The 16,813-nt window shown below is 42.3% G+C and overlaps 1 protein-coding gene across 2 annotated transcripts in view; it reads left to right on the top strand.

Moving 5' to 3' along the window:
* The window catches only part of LOC146206048 (2',5'-phosphodiesterase 12), a 46,188-nt gene that overhangs the window by 27,583 nt on the left and 1,792 nt on the right, over positions 1-16,813 (top strand). Inside the window, exons 6-8 of one of the 2 annotated variants that reach the window (XM_084590701.1) lie at positions 211-366; positions 458-575; positions 914-1,191. In XM_084590701.1, coding sequence (XP_084446827.1) covers positions 211-366; positions 458-575; positions 914-1,176 — 537 coding nt within the window. In that variant the 3' untranslated portion in view covers positions 1,177-1,191. Of the gene's footprint in view, positions 1-210; positions 367-457; positions 576-913; positions 1,192-16,813 lie in introns of those variants that run through there. The other variant, XM_084590703.1, reaches the window with a different exon arrangement.

Raw genomic sequence — 16,813 nt, 5'->3', positions numbered from 1 at the left:
ATCCAAAACTCGAAGTGTAACTAGAAAGCTAACATGGCGTTCCCCCCACACACACCAAAATTATGAAGAACATTCAATGATACCTATTTTAGAATGAACAAGATGATACCCCATTAGTAAACCCATCCACAGGGCATCTAAATAGAGATTGTATATTCTGTGAGATAGCATAGGGGGTGTTCAAGGTGGCAACTTTTGTTTCTCATATAGGTTTTGCTCCTGGAACCTCTAGACAAACCCAAAAGGCTGCTTCTGGTTGCCAACACTCATCTGTACTATCACCCGAACTCTAGCAACATCAGGCTATTCCAAGCTTACAGCTGCATACGGCTAGTTGAGTGGTTGCGAGCGGAGTATACAGAGAGGGTAAGCACTTGCCGCAGCTGACTGGCTGAACCAGTACAGTTATGATCAAAGCAACCAGCACTACTTAATCTGTCTACTCCGGATCTCACAGTATGGCGTGGAACCTGCTGTCATCTTTGCCGGCGACTTCAACAGCCGTCCAGCATATGGAGTCTACAAACTTTTTACCCGTGGATACGTTTCACAGCACGCCGTTGACTGGTACAGCAGTAAGTGTTGTTGTTTGTTTGATTTTTAATAACTAATGTGTAAGTTACACATGATGTAATAAAGGAGAACTAGAAGTAATGGAATAGATTTTGATAAAAAGTTACCTTGCCGCACTTGGTGTTTATCAGCAGTGTATAGCCTTCCAAGTGTGAGGATATATGCGACATCCTCAACACGTAAAAAAAAAAAAAAAAAAACGAAGTGGCCTATATATAAGGGAAATATCAGAAACGTTATTTCCCACAAATAAATCTTCATCCATTTTCACCCTTCCTACTTTGGCAGCTGTAGCGACCACGTACGGACAGTTCCTAACGGAACTCACCTAACTTTACAGATCTGCCAACGTGCTGGAAGCGGTCCCGGAACACATCATCGGCTTCTTCGCACTACCAATTGTCAAGAAGACTCTACATTTTCAAGTATACCGACGAGATCCACATCTGCTGCCATCTGTTTTCGGCAGCTGGAACCCTTTCCTGGCTTATCGTCTTCATCAAGGGGGCGACATTCCCGGCGTGCGGCAGTCAATTTGGCAGCTGCAGCGACCGCGTACGGACAGTTCATAACGGAACTCACTTAACTTTACAGATCCGCTAACGTACTGGAAGCGGTCCCGGAACACATCATTGGCTTCTTCGCGCTGCCAAGTGTCAAGAAGACTCCACATTTTCAAGTATACCGACGGGATTCACATCTGCTGCCATCTGTTTTCGGCAGCTGGAACCCTTTCCTGGCTTATCGTCTTCATCAAGGGGGCGGCATTCCCGGCGTGCGGCAATCACTTTGGCAGCTGCAGCGACCGCATACGGACAGTTCATAATGGAACTCACTTAACTTTACAGATCCGCCAATGTGCTGGAAGCGGTCCCAGAATGCATCATCGGCTTCTTCGCGCTACCAAGTGTCAAGAAGACTCCACATTTTCAAGTATACTGACAGGATTCACATCTGCTGCCATCTGTTTTCGGCACCTGAAACCCTTTCCTGGCTTATTGTCTTCCCGGCGTGCGGCAATCACTTTGGCAGCTGCAGCGACCGCGTACGGACATTTCATAACGGAACTCGCCTAACTTTACAGGTTGGTGCTAATTTCACCTCTTCTGATGGAAATACTGCACTGAGCTGTCGCTGTTGCTGCCAAGAGTGTGCTGCCTGTTGCCTGTTTTTGGCCTGACAGTGATTGCGAATACATTTCGGGCTCATTCATGTTCACTGTACTTTGAAGTATGGAAAACACTGCTGCTATCAATAAATGTTTTTTGCCGAAACTTTCGGTGAAAAACAGCCAAACAGCATAAAAGAAGTTGTGAAAGTGTTATCCGACGTCCTAGCAAAACTTGACATGTTCGCAACCGATGTGAAGAGTGAAAAAACAGTGGTGCGCACATCTAACACTCAGATTCATTCAGTATTTGAGGGTATACTAGAGGCAATGGGCTTCATGAATGAGTGTTTCGAGGATTTCAAAAAGGACATCGATGAGTTTCGTCATGAGGTAGCTGAAGGGAAAGCACAGAATTCTCAATACCAGAGGGAAATCGAGCACATGAAGAAAGAACTTGTGGAAGCTAAGAAAGAAATGCTCAAGCTTTAGCAATACAGCAGGAGTCAGAACGTAGAGATTAAAGGCGCGCCGGTGGTAAAGGACGAGGATCTGCGCATGTCAGTGAGAAAAATAGCTACCTCTTTGGGAGTTGATGTCTCAGATGATGACATTGATGTTGTGCATCGTGTTCGTTCAAAGGACAAGGATTGCCCAAATGTTGTGTTACGGTTTTCCTCCCGTGCTGTGCGAGATAAGTTTTTCTCTGTGGCTAGAAAGGCAAGAATCAACACTACTGTTCCTGGCTTTGAGGGTTGCAACCCATTGTATATCAATGAACACCTTTGTCTCGAAAACAAGATTCTGCTGAGCAAAGCTCGTCAATTATTTATTTATTTGTCTTTACCCTCAGGGCCATACAGGCATTTCAGAGGGGAAAAAAAAAAGACTGAAAAAAGCGGGTACACAAATAATATATCCTATATACAGGGTGTTTCATCTAAGATTTTACCTATCTTTTAAAAATAGGAAAATTAAGTTTTATTGTCGATTCTTCTTTTAGATGTTGTATTAAGAGTAGAGAAAAATCAGGAGCCTTAAAGGGCCACTGTCCAGGGAAGGCCCTTTTAAGCAAAGGAGCCCAGTTTTTCGATCAGGTACCGGAGATAGTCTGTGCAAAATGCTACAGTGACACGCGTGCTGCAAAGCATCGAAAATACAAGTCAAAGCTCTCTCATGTTCTCCTCTGGGAAGCCAGCTTCCCCGTTTCCTGCGCTGGCCCGACGGGCCACAGCAATGACGTACGTACCGGGAACGATGTCCATTGGTCCGTCTCGCTGACTGACGGGAGAAGGATGAGTGTCTACCGCTCGCAGCGCGCTTTTCCCTCGCCACGACCAGACAATCCAGCGGCGCGTGCTCCCTCGACCGTTTTTTTTTTTTTTTTTTCGCGCTCGCGGAGAGCCACGCCCCGCCTCCCGCCAAACGCGGAGGAGGAAGGGGAATTTGTATTGCGGAGGCTAGACGACCTCGGGCAGGAGAGTGAAAAACCTTTGCGAGGGAACGGAAGGAGAGAGGCATGATAGAATCGGGTGATTGCGGTGGCTGTAACTGCGTTATTAGTTACTCTTTTCAAAAACATTTTGCGGCCTTGCGTTCTAGGGGCGAAGTCTCACAGTCACCGGGGAAGAAAATATTTTCGACCTGAGGGTGGACAGTGGGCCTTTAAAGGGCACTAATTAGCTTAATAATTAACTAAGATTAACTAATTAACTTTTTATTTATATCAGCTAGGAGCTGCTTTCAAATTGCAACAGGGAGCTACCGGTGTGAGAATGCCAAATAGTATTTTAAACGACAAGAAACGCGCATTTCTTAAGGACTGCAACGCTGGCAATTCTGGCCGCTTTCGACGCACGAAAATGAAACCTAGCAGTCGAGGCGCGCACTTATGCACGCCCATGAGTGACGCAGCCGTGACGTCACCGAGAGAAACCAGACGTCTGGAGGCGGCCGCTGCCGCCCGCGAAATACGCGCCTGGAGCTGCGTCATGGTCTGGTAGGATCTTGAGATATCACCAACGCATTGCGGGCGAAGCTTGTCATGGTGCGAGCGTAGCGCTGATGGTATGAGCAAATCAGCCCTCCCTCTTGACTACAAGCTTTGGCTCCCAGAGGGTGAAATAAAAAGAAAAGCAGTACATGCACAGATATCGCACCACTGGATGTGATGACGCAGCGCCAGACGAGTATTTCACGAGCGGCAGCAGCAGCCTTCAGACGGCTTGATTTGCCCGGCAACGTCACGACTGCATCACTCGTGGGCGCGTACAATTCCGCGCTTCGTCTGCTAGGTTTCGTTTTCGTGCGTCGAAAGTGGCCAGAATTGCCAGCGCTGCAGTCCTTAAGAAATGCACGTTTCTTGTCGTTTAAAATACCATTTGGCATTCTCACACCGGTAGCTCACTGTTGCAATTTGAAAGTAGCTTCCAGCTGGTATAAAGAAAAAGTTAATTAGTTAATCTTAGTTAATTATTAAGCTAATTAGTACCCTTTAAGGCTCCTGATTTTTCTCTACTCTTAATACAACAGTTAAAAGAAGAATCGACAATAAAACGTAATTTTCCTATTTTAAAAAAATAGGTAAAATCTTAGATGAAACACCCTGTATACAATATTTGCTATGAAATCGGCTATAATTGTACTAGTGGACACAAAACTAGTTGTACTTATACAATGCAGGTTAAAGCTTTGCGAAAGTTATTTGTATCATTAATAGGTATAATGCAAAGAGAAAAAAATGGAAGTTTGCTTAGGTGCCACAGGGAAAGATCTGGTGAGAAAACCAGAAACCTCAACTGTGTTGAGAATCGAGTGCGAGAATGACCTTATAGTCCTATTGACTGTTTCCTTATTTTTTTTTTGTTGCGCTTCTGATTCATCATGGCTTTTAGTTTTGATCAAATTGATCAATTAGCTAAAGAAGATGTTTTCTCAGTTTTTCACTGTAATGTGCGTAGTATTAGAAAAAACCTCAACTCACTGATTGCTTACCTTTCCCAGCACGTGATTGCTATTAGCGAAACCTGGCTTAAGGATAAAGAATCGCCCTTCATTCCTGGTTACAAATTTTCCGATATTTAACGTGCACTGATATCACACAGCACACTAATGACGCCTTCGCATTTCGCCTCCATATAAACGCGGCCGCTGCAGTCCGATATCGATGGAGGCGAAACTCAAAGGCTCTGGCGATAGCTTGAGCGCCCCCTTAAATCAAATCTTCAAACTGTACAATCTTGACCATGACAACCCGAGTGACGTTAGAAAATGATTTCGGCTTAGTTCGGCTAAGTCCAGTTATGCAAGTGAAAGCTTTGTTATGCCTGGTTATGCTGTGTTGCTAAGTTATACTCAAGTAAGCCTGAACCTAGTTTACAGAGCGGAAGCTCAATAAAGCATGGTCATACACGAATCGCTAACCTAACCTAACCTAACCTATCCTAAGCTAACCCAACCCTTGTATTGCCATTTCCTGAAAACTGCCGCAATGGAAGTGCCGGGTGGCGTCACTAAAAAATAAAACGCAACAAAAAGGAAGTCAGTAAAGCTATATGTTTTTTTGAGTATGCTTTGAAGTGCGTAAACAGTACGCAATAAAATAGTTTACTGGATTAAAATTGCAGCAATCCTCTGATCATGCCAGTTGCGTCTATCGCGCCATCTTTACTACGTTGAATCAAAACCATGGAGGAAGGAAACAACTTAGGAGAGGCAGAAGTGACGCCAAAATTTAGGGCTAGCCAAGTCGGGCCACTAGCAACGACGATACTGTTGCTATGAAAACTCGGGCCACTAGCAACAGTGTTGCTAAGGGCCCTAGGTACGTGAGCGTCGCGGAGAAAGAAAATGCGGAGGGTAAAGGAGGAGGAGAGACGTTGCAGCGTAATGACGTCAGGGCCTCTTCTAAGTTCATTCCTTCCTCCATGATCAAAACAAATAAGAGCGCATTTAAAGACCGCACTAGCCGTCGCTTCTGTGGCGCAAAGGATTCACACCGTTCATGCCACGTACCTGATTGTAAGTTGTGTTCGATTCCTGTAAGCACAATTTTTTATTTTTAAATTCACAACATTCAAATAAATTACGACCATATTTTCTGGGGCATGTTTCCTCTTAGGTTGCATAATACCATATTCTTTTTTTTTTGTTCTTACCAACAGCAAAATCAGCCGCAAACGCAGCCAGGAATGGTTACACTATACAATTACCTTCACCGTAATAATTCCTGTTTTCAGTGAGTGTATGTTACCTTTATGTTGCGTTCAGACAGCTCTCAGCAACAATCGTAAACTCTTTTTAACGGATTTACGCCTCGGCGATTTTTCAAGTTAACTTACTCAATGTTGCTAAGATGGCGCGACGGACGCCACCAATGTATTACACTCATTACATTAGGTAATTTTAATCCATAAAACTATTTGATTAATAATTCATTTGAGTTTCCGTACTGCACTTCATGCACTTCATGCTCGAACAAAGCGTAATGCTGTGTTTTATTTTTTACTTCCGTTGCTGCAGTTTTCGGGGAACGGCATTACGCAACCTAGCCTAGCCTAGCCTAAAACCTAACCTAAAACCTAACCTAACCTGGTATCACATGCATGTGGTGGCGGTATTGCCTTCTTTGTAAAGGAGAACATAGTTTATGACATTGCTTATAGTAAATCACGTTGCTGATAGTAAATCAGCGATTGTACAATGGAAGATCTTTTCATAAAACTTGAGTCTGGTATAATTGTCAGCGTGGTCTACCGCGCTCCTGGTTCTGTGATGCCGATTTTTCTTGAGAAACTTGAATCAGTGATAGCAGCCTTGGCATTTAAAAACAGCAACCGTGTTATAATTGTGGGAGACTTTAATATAGATCTTTCTGGAGATGCTAATAATTACACCTTATTACTGCAGTCGTATAATATATGCAATCTTATAACAGAGTCCACACGTATAGCAAGTAGTTCAAGTACATTAATTGACCATGCGCTTGGTAACATCACCTGCAACAGACCTATCTAGATCCATAGACCTTATGCAAAATTGCTGCCATCTACCAGACCTTCAGTGAACCGCGCTACGCGACGCCATGCTGAAGGGTTAGTGAGTCCGCTGCGCTTACGGCTGCTGCCGTCACACTAGCTACGTCTGCTTTGTGCTGTCAGAGCAAAAAAATGAGGGAATAATAGACGATTGACTTGTCCACGCTGCATACATTCCAATTTTACTTCGTGAAGCAATACTGCACTGCAAAAACTTCTTGCGAATGGTGGCATCAGCGTAGCTACAAACTACAAACTACAAGCTACAAACGACAAAACCTTCATTGCTGCTCCGGCGCATTCCTCGACACACTGCTTAAATACGCGTCTATGAAAGTGTAAAACATATTGATATTGATTCCAGGTGTAAAAAATGTCTGCGATGTCATTACGCTGCGTCAGGCGCTGCAGGATGTTTTCGAGTCCAGCACGGGCAAGGCTCAACTTGTTACTACACCCGGCGCTTGGTTGTCAGCATTGTCATTCCGTATAGTATGTTGTACGTACGTATACACGAAGTAGCTTAATGTTGTTTCTTTTCTTTTTTTTAATAATATAGAACTGATGCCTAATAAACACTGCATTCCGATGGACCTTCACAATTACCATTACAGCGCGTGCACTACTGTTCCCATCCTCTTTCTGGATGTTTGATGTATCTCGTTAGCATGTAAACAACCATATAGCAGATCCCATATTCTATATGTTACTGGCTAAAACCCCCAACCACGTGAATTTTCTGGCAAAACGTGAGAGGTCAATGATGTGATTCCGTGCACGCTGATCCTCCTCAGATATGTAACTCCTGTTGCCGTCATATTGTGGTTCTAGTTCGTGAAAATCAATATATAGCAGATACTGCTGTCTGCGAAGTCACATCGCAGAGTTTTACCTTATACCCAGACGCTATGTCAAGCTCCTTCGTGGACACGTATTCGAGCTGTGCTTTGCGCAATGCTCAGTTTTTACAGCAAAGTCATTCTCTTCTCTAATGCTGCATTTTTTTTTTCCCGTGATTCTTGACGGAATTGAAGTATTTCAAATGTTTTTGTTGTTGTTGTTATTGTTGTCCATGTCATCTATGCACGCAGTAGTGAGACAGGCACCAACTATCGGAGCCTATTCAAACTCTGTACCAGTTTCTAGCATTTCAGAAAAGCTTTTTTTTTTTTTTTTTTAAGTTTTAAAGAAGGGGGAGGAGGAGGGGGGGGGGGGGACAAGGTTTATGGCTTTCTTTGCTTGTGAAGATTTTGAATAAAAAAAAAAACTGGTGTGGTTCAAAATAAGGCATAAATCCATAACTCGCAGAGAAAAAAAATCTCACACTAGTAAACAAAATACAATAAAATAAACAGCGCGGTGACCACCATCACTATAGCAATAACAATAATGCGAACTCGCGGTAGACGAGAGCAAAATGGTAGAGGCAGTTGCTGCCACGTACACTTTGCGTCATACCTTTTGCAAGTCGTGTTCTGGAGATGCACCTCAGCAACTGAAGCCTGGACGTAGTCTAATATATTCAATTCATCGATTAATCGAATGCTTAAAGACGTTAGAATATCGCGCTGGAATTTAAGAGAACAGTCTGGCGCCTTTGAAGTGCCAAAACGTGTTCTACTGGATACCTGGACGTTTACATTGTTGACAGCTTGTATGCATGAAGCCGTAAAAGCTAGGATGAGTTGGCATAACAAAGAAATCAGGAACAACACTCTTTCAGATCTTTTACAAGAAAAGGCGATGCGCAGTCCCTCTACAAGCAAATTTAACACACCGTGGGCGATATATTTCGTCTGCCTTAGTATCGAGTACGAATTTGCAATCTTCCAAAGTCCGCTAAGGTATCGTTTAACAATTCAGGCGCACCATTGATCGAAAGTGCGCCTAGCGCGACAACCACGTGAGAGCAGATTGACACAAGCCTAAAAAACTAAACAAAAAAGCTCAAGGGATATATCTTTCTGCTTCTTTTCTTACACTCGTATTTAAGTTTTGCATACAGGGGGCACAACAGTATGTCCGATATTATCTGTGACAACGAGCATTAACGCAGCCGGTCACGCAACCCCTACTACGCTGCTTGCCGCTCCTCAGTTCAGCTACCCTTAAACATGGCGGAAAGGCGCGCAGAAGCCGATAGATGGCAGCAGTTCTGCATAAGGTCTATAGTTGATCACATACCCATATTTGTTTTTGCTAAAATCCAAGGAAAAATAAGTCCAAAAACTAATGGCAGTGAACCGCAGAAAAAGATTGACTATTGATTACTCTGCGAGCTCCTACAGCAAACTTCTTAGATGCCTACGATAGTGACATAAACGATGAATACACAAACTTCTTCACCATTATCGAGGAGGTAGTTTTGCAGAGTACGAAACGGAAGGCCTCTGTTAAATATAATGCACCCATATGCCCCTGGATGACCAACAAAATTTTGGGCGTACTAAAGGAGAAACAAAAATAGCATGATAAATGGAAACGTGTTAAAAGTAATACTTATTATCTAAAGCAATTTAAACGCTTAAGAAACCTTTCAGTGTCTCTAGTTTGAGAAAGGAAGCGACAATACTACTCATCTCTTATTCAAAACGCTCATTGGAACACAAATAAAATTTGGAATATTGTTACAGGCGCATTGGGGCTCCGTTCAGACGAACGTGTACTGCCTGATTTTATTGATCAAGCAACATCAGATGAGTTTAATGAATATTTTGTAAATATTGGACCCCAACTTGCGGCCCAACTACCACCAGTCTCTGAATTGCAGTCAATGAAAACGGTTGTGAGTACTTCTGTTATTGAGGATATTACAGTGGATGAAATAATAGCAGCAGTTCAAGAGTTAAGAACTAGTAAGGTAGCAGGGCTTGATCAAATTCTTGTGAAACTGATTAAAGACAATATAGACATATTAGCAGACCCTCTCCTGCACCTGTTTAATCGTTCCCTTGAATGCGAAGTTTATCCTTCTGAACTAAAGTTAGCAAAAGTTGTTCCAATTTTTAAAGACTGAGATTGCTGTGATCCATCAAGTTATAGGCCGATATCCACCATTAGTGTAATCAACACTGTTTTTGAAAAGATTCTCTGTGCGCACATAAATTTCTATCTAAATACAAGATTCTGAGCCCCTACCAACATGGTTTCAGACTTCGTAAATCTACCTCCACCGCCGTTCTCGCTCTTACACAAATGTTAAATACAGGTCTCTGCCAGAATAAAATTGCTGTCGTCGTATATCTCGGTATAAAAAATGCCTTCAACACAGTTAACCACCAGATATTACTGAGAAAGATTATCAACTATGGGTTTGGGGGTAAAATTCTGAACTTATTTCATAGCTATCTCGGTGACCGTCAACAACAGCATACAGTAAGTATTAAAAACATTTACCTCTACGTCTCAAACTGTTTTAACTGGAGTGCCACAGGGTTCAGTTCTTGGGCCCGTACTCTTCTCACTTTACAAAAATGATTTCCCTGTAACCTTAAAGTACAGTCAACCTTTATTGTATGCCGACGACACCGCCCTTGGGTTTACTGGAGAGAATTTGAGTGAAATTCAAGATAAAATCTCTGCTGAGTTAGAAAATGTTTTTATGTGGTTCACATCTAATCATTTGACCTTAAATCGTAATTTTCCTTTATTCAAAGTCACCTCAGTTATTGCATACCTAGAACCTGTATTGCGTCTGCAAAAACGCGCATTAAGAATTATTTCCTTTTCAGGGAGCTCTCAATGTAGCACATACCTGTACAAGTCTCTTCGTGTTCTGCCACTAAATGCACTGTACAAATTCAAAATTGTTTAGATTATTCACAGAATCATAGTAACTAATGATCCAATTCCCATCACTTTGTTTAAAATTCCATTACTAAACACGAGAGCTGCCACATACCAAAATCTACCTCCATGTCAGAACAAGTACGGAAAAATGCTCATAGAATTTATTGGCACTCTAATTTGGAATTCTTTGCCACTAAATATAAAACAAGCCCCTAATTTTACTCCTGCCTTAAAGAGGTTCTTTTTTCAGAAATATTGTGGATGATGTGTAACTTTATATTTATTTTTGTATAAACTATGCATGTTATGAATTATTGTGTTATGGATTGTATTTCTTGTCTCATTTGTTTGTGGGCTGCATTTATTCTGTATCCTATGTTGATTATGGACCCGTTACTAGCCAATGGCTATGGGTCCATCAATGTTTGTTTGTATTTTGCAAAATACGCATTAAATAATGAATGAATGATTGAAAGAGTGGGGTGTCAAAAGGAAGTACATTGGGACACTAGAAAACGGAGTAAAAAATATTTTGTTAATTTGAATTACACCATAATTCACACTATGGTGTACTAACACAAATAAATTGTATGTTAGTTGTATTTACTAACCCCCCCCCCCCCATTGAAAGAAAGAAAAATACTTCTCCATTCTTTCTACCACGGGATGAAACTATGAGCTTACAGCAAATGCACACAACTTTGCCAGGTACCAAGACTTGTTGAATGGTTCCCTGCTTGTTGGTATGGGGAATATGATTATGATAAACCCCTCTTTGTGATTTATTTTTCTTTAAGTTTCTGTGCCTTGCACAAGTCATTCTTGTGGTGGCAGTAAGGACCAATACTCATGGCAAATGAAAACCTTCCCACTGGTGGCTGCTAAAATATGTGCTTATCAGTGTGTGTCTAGTAGTAATGTTTGCAGTTATAAGGAGCTAGTTAGATTCACCACAAACGGACCAAAATGAGGTAATGCAGAGTAGGGCATAAACCCCGGTTGACGCTTGGCCAGCATCGCGACGCATTAAACCGTCGTTTGCCGGCATCTCAATAAAGTTATGCGCACGCACGCACGCACACACACACACACACACAACACACACACACACAGAGAGAGAGAGACAGAGAGAGAGACAGATTTTATACTGTTACTATAAGCTTTGACAATTCTGTAATTCTGTAAGTTATTCAGCTGTGTCTACCCTGCAGAAAATAGTTTCCATATGAATCAGACAGACTTCTGAAAATACTGGCTTCTTTCTTTTTTCCTGCAATGTGAAGGTGTTTAAATTGATGAGCAAATGGAATGATGCCTTGTTTGCAGAAACAAGGAAGATATGACTGCAGTGATTCTTTTTTTTTTTTCCTGCAATGTGAAGGTGTTTAAATTGATGAGCAAATGGAATGATGCCTTGTTTGCAGAAACAAGGAAGATATGACTGCAGTGATGGACTGCCACTTTACCTTTTGGAGTAGGTCTTTACACAAACAAGATGCAGTCTTGACACGCTCTGGCATAGTAGTCAGTGTTTATTTACATGTGATGTTATGTGGTTTAAAGAACAGTTCTGTTGTGAATTAGGCTAACATAACCACTTCACATGTATGCAGTCATGATCAGCATCCGTGATGAAGTATTCTCTATATGATAACATACCCACAAGGTGTCTGCAAAATCGCATTTAGCCGAATGAATCTAATGACCTACTTCATCAGGAGATACGGCTTACCGTAGAGAGGTCACAAATGCCTGAACTCATTTCCAAAAATTGAAGCATACTGACCTGAGTTGTGCAAGCGGGAAGCCCCAAAGATTTGTATAAAGTACAGCCAGCTGTGATTGTGGAAATTGAAAATGCTCTTGGTTACTCTCTCTTCTAGTGAGGTGCAGGATGTGCTGAATAAACTTTGTTTAAAGGCAAGTCAAGGTGTGCTGGAGCTAATGGTTACCGCTACAAGCAGGCCACGATCACCATCTTGGACACACAGAAACAGCCATGTACTATGTTCAAAGGCAAGCCAAGGTGTGCTGTAGCTAATGGTTACAATGGTTACCGTTACAAGCAGGCCACAGTCACTAACTTAGACACAACAGCCATGTACTAATTACTGTTACAAAACTACTAGTGTCACAATCCCAGTGCCTCTGTTATCTCAATATGCTTTGTTCAACATTGCTTAGTGGCACATACTGGCTAGGAGATTGGTTTTGCTGTGTCAAGGTGCAGATTGGTGATGCAGCTGAAGCATTTGCCTGTAACATGCACAAGAGGCACAGAAGCAGTGGCTGGAAACTTTTAGAGCTAGGGCATGTGTAGCTGCTCGCATATTAGTGGTGGATTTATTGGTCAGTATTGCAACGGGAAGTTGGGGGGTTTGTTTTGAACCACATAATTTTTTTTAAAGCTCTTTTTTGTTTTTGTTTTTTTGTTTTTTTTTTTTTTTGCCCAGAAATTGAGGCCCAGCATATGGGGTTCATTCATATGGGGTTCTCCGTGCTTGTATGTGATTTCTTGCTTGTTCTGTTACGCTATATACACACAAATAACTCACCGGCTTACTCTTTTTCAACTCTGTCCAGGAGGCAGTCAAAGACGCTAAGCCCATTGGCTAACCGAGCATTTTTGCGTGCTTTTGTTGTGCAAGGTTTGCTGGGTTCTGGCAGAAAGTCCTTTCTCGTCGTTTGAAAGAACACTGAGCAAGGGTAGAGGGGGAGCCTCAGTTAGGAAGCAGAGCCAACGTTTCGACAGGTGGACTTGTGCATTCAAAAAGCAATTTTACTTTACACATTTTTTTTCATAGAGTAGGAGCAGTATAAGCACCTCAGCTCTGTCCCGAAAATTCAATGAGCACGTTCGTTCTATTTTGATTTCTGCTGTGTGACCCACATTTAGTAGCTTTTACTCGGTTTTGCCAGTTAGCACAAAACGCTGCAAATGTAGGACATATTTTGCTAGGACTTGCACTGCTATGTATATATATATATATATATATATATATATATATATATATATATATATATATATATATATATATATATATATATATATATATATATATATATATATATATATATATATATATATAATATATTTTGTGTGTGTGGGTGTGTGTGAAATGTAGCCCAATATGAACATATTTTGCAGTTGCAGAATAGCCGGAAAGTGTGTTTTTTTTTCCAAAGGCGAAATTGCCCGCTCTGAAGCTAATAAACGAAAATTCTCAGGACGAGAAATGATACTTTTGCTTTGTTTCTTGGCATTGTGCTGTGCGTTTCAGGCCCTGCAGTTAGATCCCATGTCTGTAAATTATTGCGGTATGCGACTCTTTCACCGGTTGTAGTTACCGAATGCCACTTGAAATTGTCCGTTTCGCAACGTTAAATTATGTTGGAACGTTGTCTGTAGTGAACGTTAGGTTTCAATTTTTTGCAATTTTTCCGGGCAGTGTCATATGTTGTGAAACAGTCATGGCTTCCTTGCCAGTATAGTGCACTGAGTCTACTCACAACTTTTTGATATCAACGAATCAGTGCTCGGCCATGTCAGGTGAAAGATGTCCCCTGCCAGCGCCATGCCTTTGTTTTTTTTTATCACGGCACCAATACCAACGTCGCGACAGCCATTCAAATTCCTTTGCCTACCATAACACTCTTTGTGCAGTAATTGTGTACTCACTTCTGAAAATGCATTTTGTCACTGTCGGCTTCTAGCGATGAGAGCATGTTATTGTCTGCTAAATATCTTCAAATGCTGCTGCTCCTGTATGGTGACCTGTACCTACCAGGCGGGAAATCGGTAATCATTATTCATTGTCATTCATTTAGCGATAACTGAGGCAGTACACTGAAGGTTGCACTATTTTGTGCACGCTCAGTAGTTCACAACTTTTCCATTTGCTAGCTTGATATAGCCTCATGGGAATCCCGGCCTTGGCTCTATTTCAAGCAGCATGGGGTAGCTTTCCACTTGTTTCATAGAAAGGCGCAAATGTTCATCCTCATGCCCGCATCTCCGAAATGCAATAACATATGAAAAAAAAATATATTATGAATATTTGCAGCTCATGCTTTTTCCAGAGTTATCTCACCAGCCCTATGATGAACTCACACTGAATTGCTATTAGGTGGGCCCGCGGCTGAGTGGAATATTTGTGAAGGGATCAAGGGAAAGATGAGACCACATATCGGGGTGGTGTCTCTTATTTCCTGAAGCCTTTTGGCAGAGAGTATATTTGGCTGCCATAACTACCACGTTTGTCTGCTAACCAAAGCAGTGCCGCTGGGATTTCATGCAGGAAACTGAACAACTTATGGTCTTCGAGACTTCACTTCGGGTTTGCTGCAGGAACTTTTTCACCCCGTCGTCCCTTCACTTACAGCGCTGTTCGTGTTTCAATTTTGAGTGGCTACGCCTCCTTGTGCTAAGAACCAGTTGTTTCACGGGCTTCTAACACCACGCCCTTGATCGAGTAAGGCGTCCAGTTGGAAAAGCCCGAACAAAAAAAAAAAAAAGACAATGATGACTGTTTATTGAAAAGGAGTTTATTACAACTATACGTAATAATGTTTGATGCTAGTAGTTCTGCACCAGAGAGCTTGGATAACAGCGCAAAAGATGGGCATGAAAGTAAAGACGCATTACAGGTGTCGATTTCAAACTGCCAGAGATGTATACTTCGTCTCGCAAAATGTTTGCAGTACTGCGAAAGGCTGGGCCACCATAGACCAATAGGCTCGGACACTTGTGAGCGATGCGAACTCATTTTCCTTTTTTTTTTTTGTATTTTGTAAATGATGTACAAAGCTACCCCTGTTCTTTCTTGCCATCGCTCCCCTCTGCACTTTGCCTGCTGTCGCTGCCGCCCTATCCCTTTGCTTTCCCGTCAGTCGCAGCTTGGGTGCTTCAGATTTTAGATGGCAGTTGCCACGGCAGGCAGCACTCTTTTCCTTCCTTTTGTTTGATTATTCAATAAATAACCACTACTACCACCACCACCTATAATAGGCAATTGTGCTCCCACTGTCGCCCTCACCAATTCATGGGGCGAGGGGCGCGTCGGGGCACAATTACCTATTACAGTGCATTTTTGAATAGGCTAGGGCACCCCTGCCTTCTGCAGTGGTGCAAACACCTTGTGAGTCAAAGTATAGTATACGTTGGCCACAGAAATATTTTGCATGATATAGCACTTTTTCCTTTTTTGGTATCCACTTGAGCTATCGTGAAAGTATGTCGACGATGTATCACGAACTCGCTCAAGCTTCCACTCTATCAAGAACAAGGAACAGCAACAAAAAAAGGTGACGATTGACGTCCTTTTTATTTATGTTACGCATTCGGCCATGACCGGATCGAGCGGCGGGGGTGTGCGTCGCTGCTGTCGCTCGAGTTCGGCCACGGTAAGGCAAGCTAGCACCCCGCAGTCCAACTATCCACTGTAGGCAAGCTTGGAGCAGGTGAACGTTGCCCCTTGCACACGGCGGGGAGAAGAATGGGGTTTTGAAAACCCACAGCTAAGGTTAGGCCGCTCGGGGCCACTGGGGGCAAGACCGGTAAGCACTTTCTCACTCGTGAATCAGTGGCGTAGCCTCGTGGCAGAATTTGAACTAATACCAAGATGGCCACCGTGGTAGCCCCGCCTTATTAGGTAGAGCATTTTACACTTTGAATCAAAATAAGTGCTTGTGCAGTTCTTTATTTTCACTGTCAAAAATAACTCTAGAAGAAAAATTACTGTACAATTTCCTGCACAATCCGATGTCTACCTGGTTTTGAACTAGGGCGATAGACCAGTGTCCAGTTTTCACCCCCCTGAATTCTGGAAAAAATAAAACCCATAATCAAAGGGCCCTGCACATACCTCGGTTCACATGGGTGCACACGGGCATCAGTGTTCTTTCTGCACAGGTGAGTTGTGTGCAAGCTATCTTCACTGTTTTTGCGTACTCTTTCGTTGTGGCCCCTCATGTTATGCCATTCCAGGCAACGTGGCTCTTCTCTTGAACCCTTGTGACAATAATTCTTCTGCATCATCGACTGATCTTGCAAAGTATAGTTGTTATGTGGATGTAACCTTGTTTTTGAGAGCACAATAATTCTTTTTAGTCATACAGATAAATTTGAGAGAGTAATTATGGAAGTTTTTTTTTTTATAGAGAATCATGGCGATATTTGCATCAGTTGTCCACCTGTGGTGGTGTTGCAGGAGGAATTAGATTTTTTAAGGATCGCTTATGTTAGCCGATAGATTGAAAATGTGAACTCGGTGTGCGTTTGTTATGCAGATGGATGGATGGATAGAAA

The sequence above is a fragment of the Amblyomma maculatum genome, chromosome 1 (assembly GCF_055883805.1).
Source record: "Amblyomma maculatum isolate TAMU_Amacu chromosome 1, ASM5588380v1, whole genome shotgun sequence".
Taxonomy (NCBI): domain Eukaryota; kingdom Metazoa; phylum Arthropoda; class Arachnida; order Ixodida; family Ixodidae; genus Amblyomma; species Amblyomma maculatum.
Note: the sequence above shows the minus strand (reverse complement) of the source record. Positions and strands in the feature narration are given on the sequence as shown.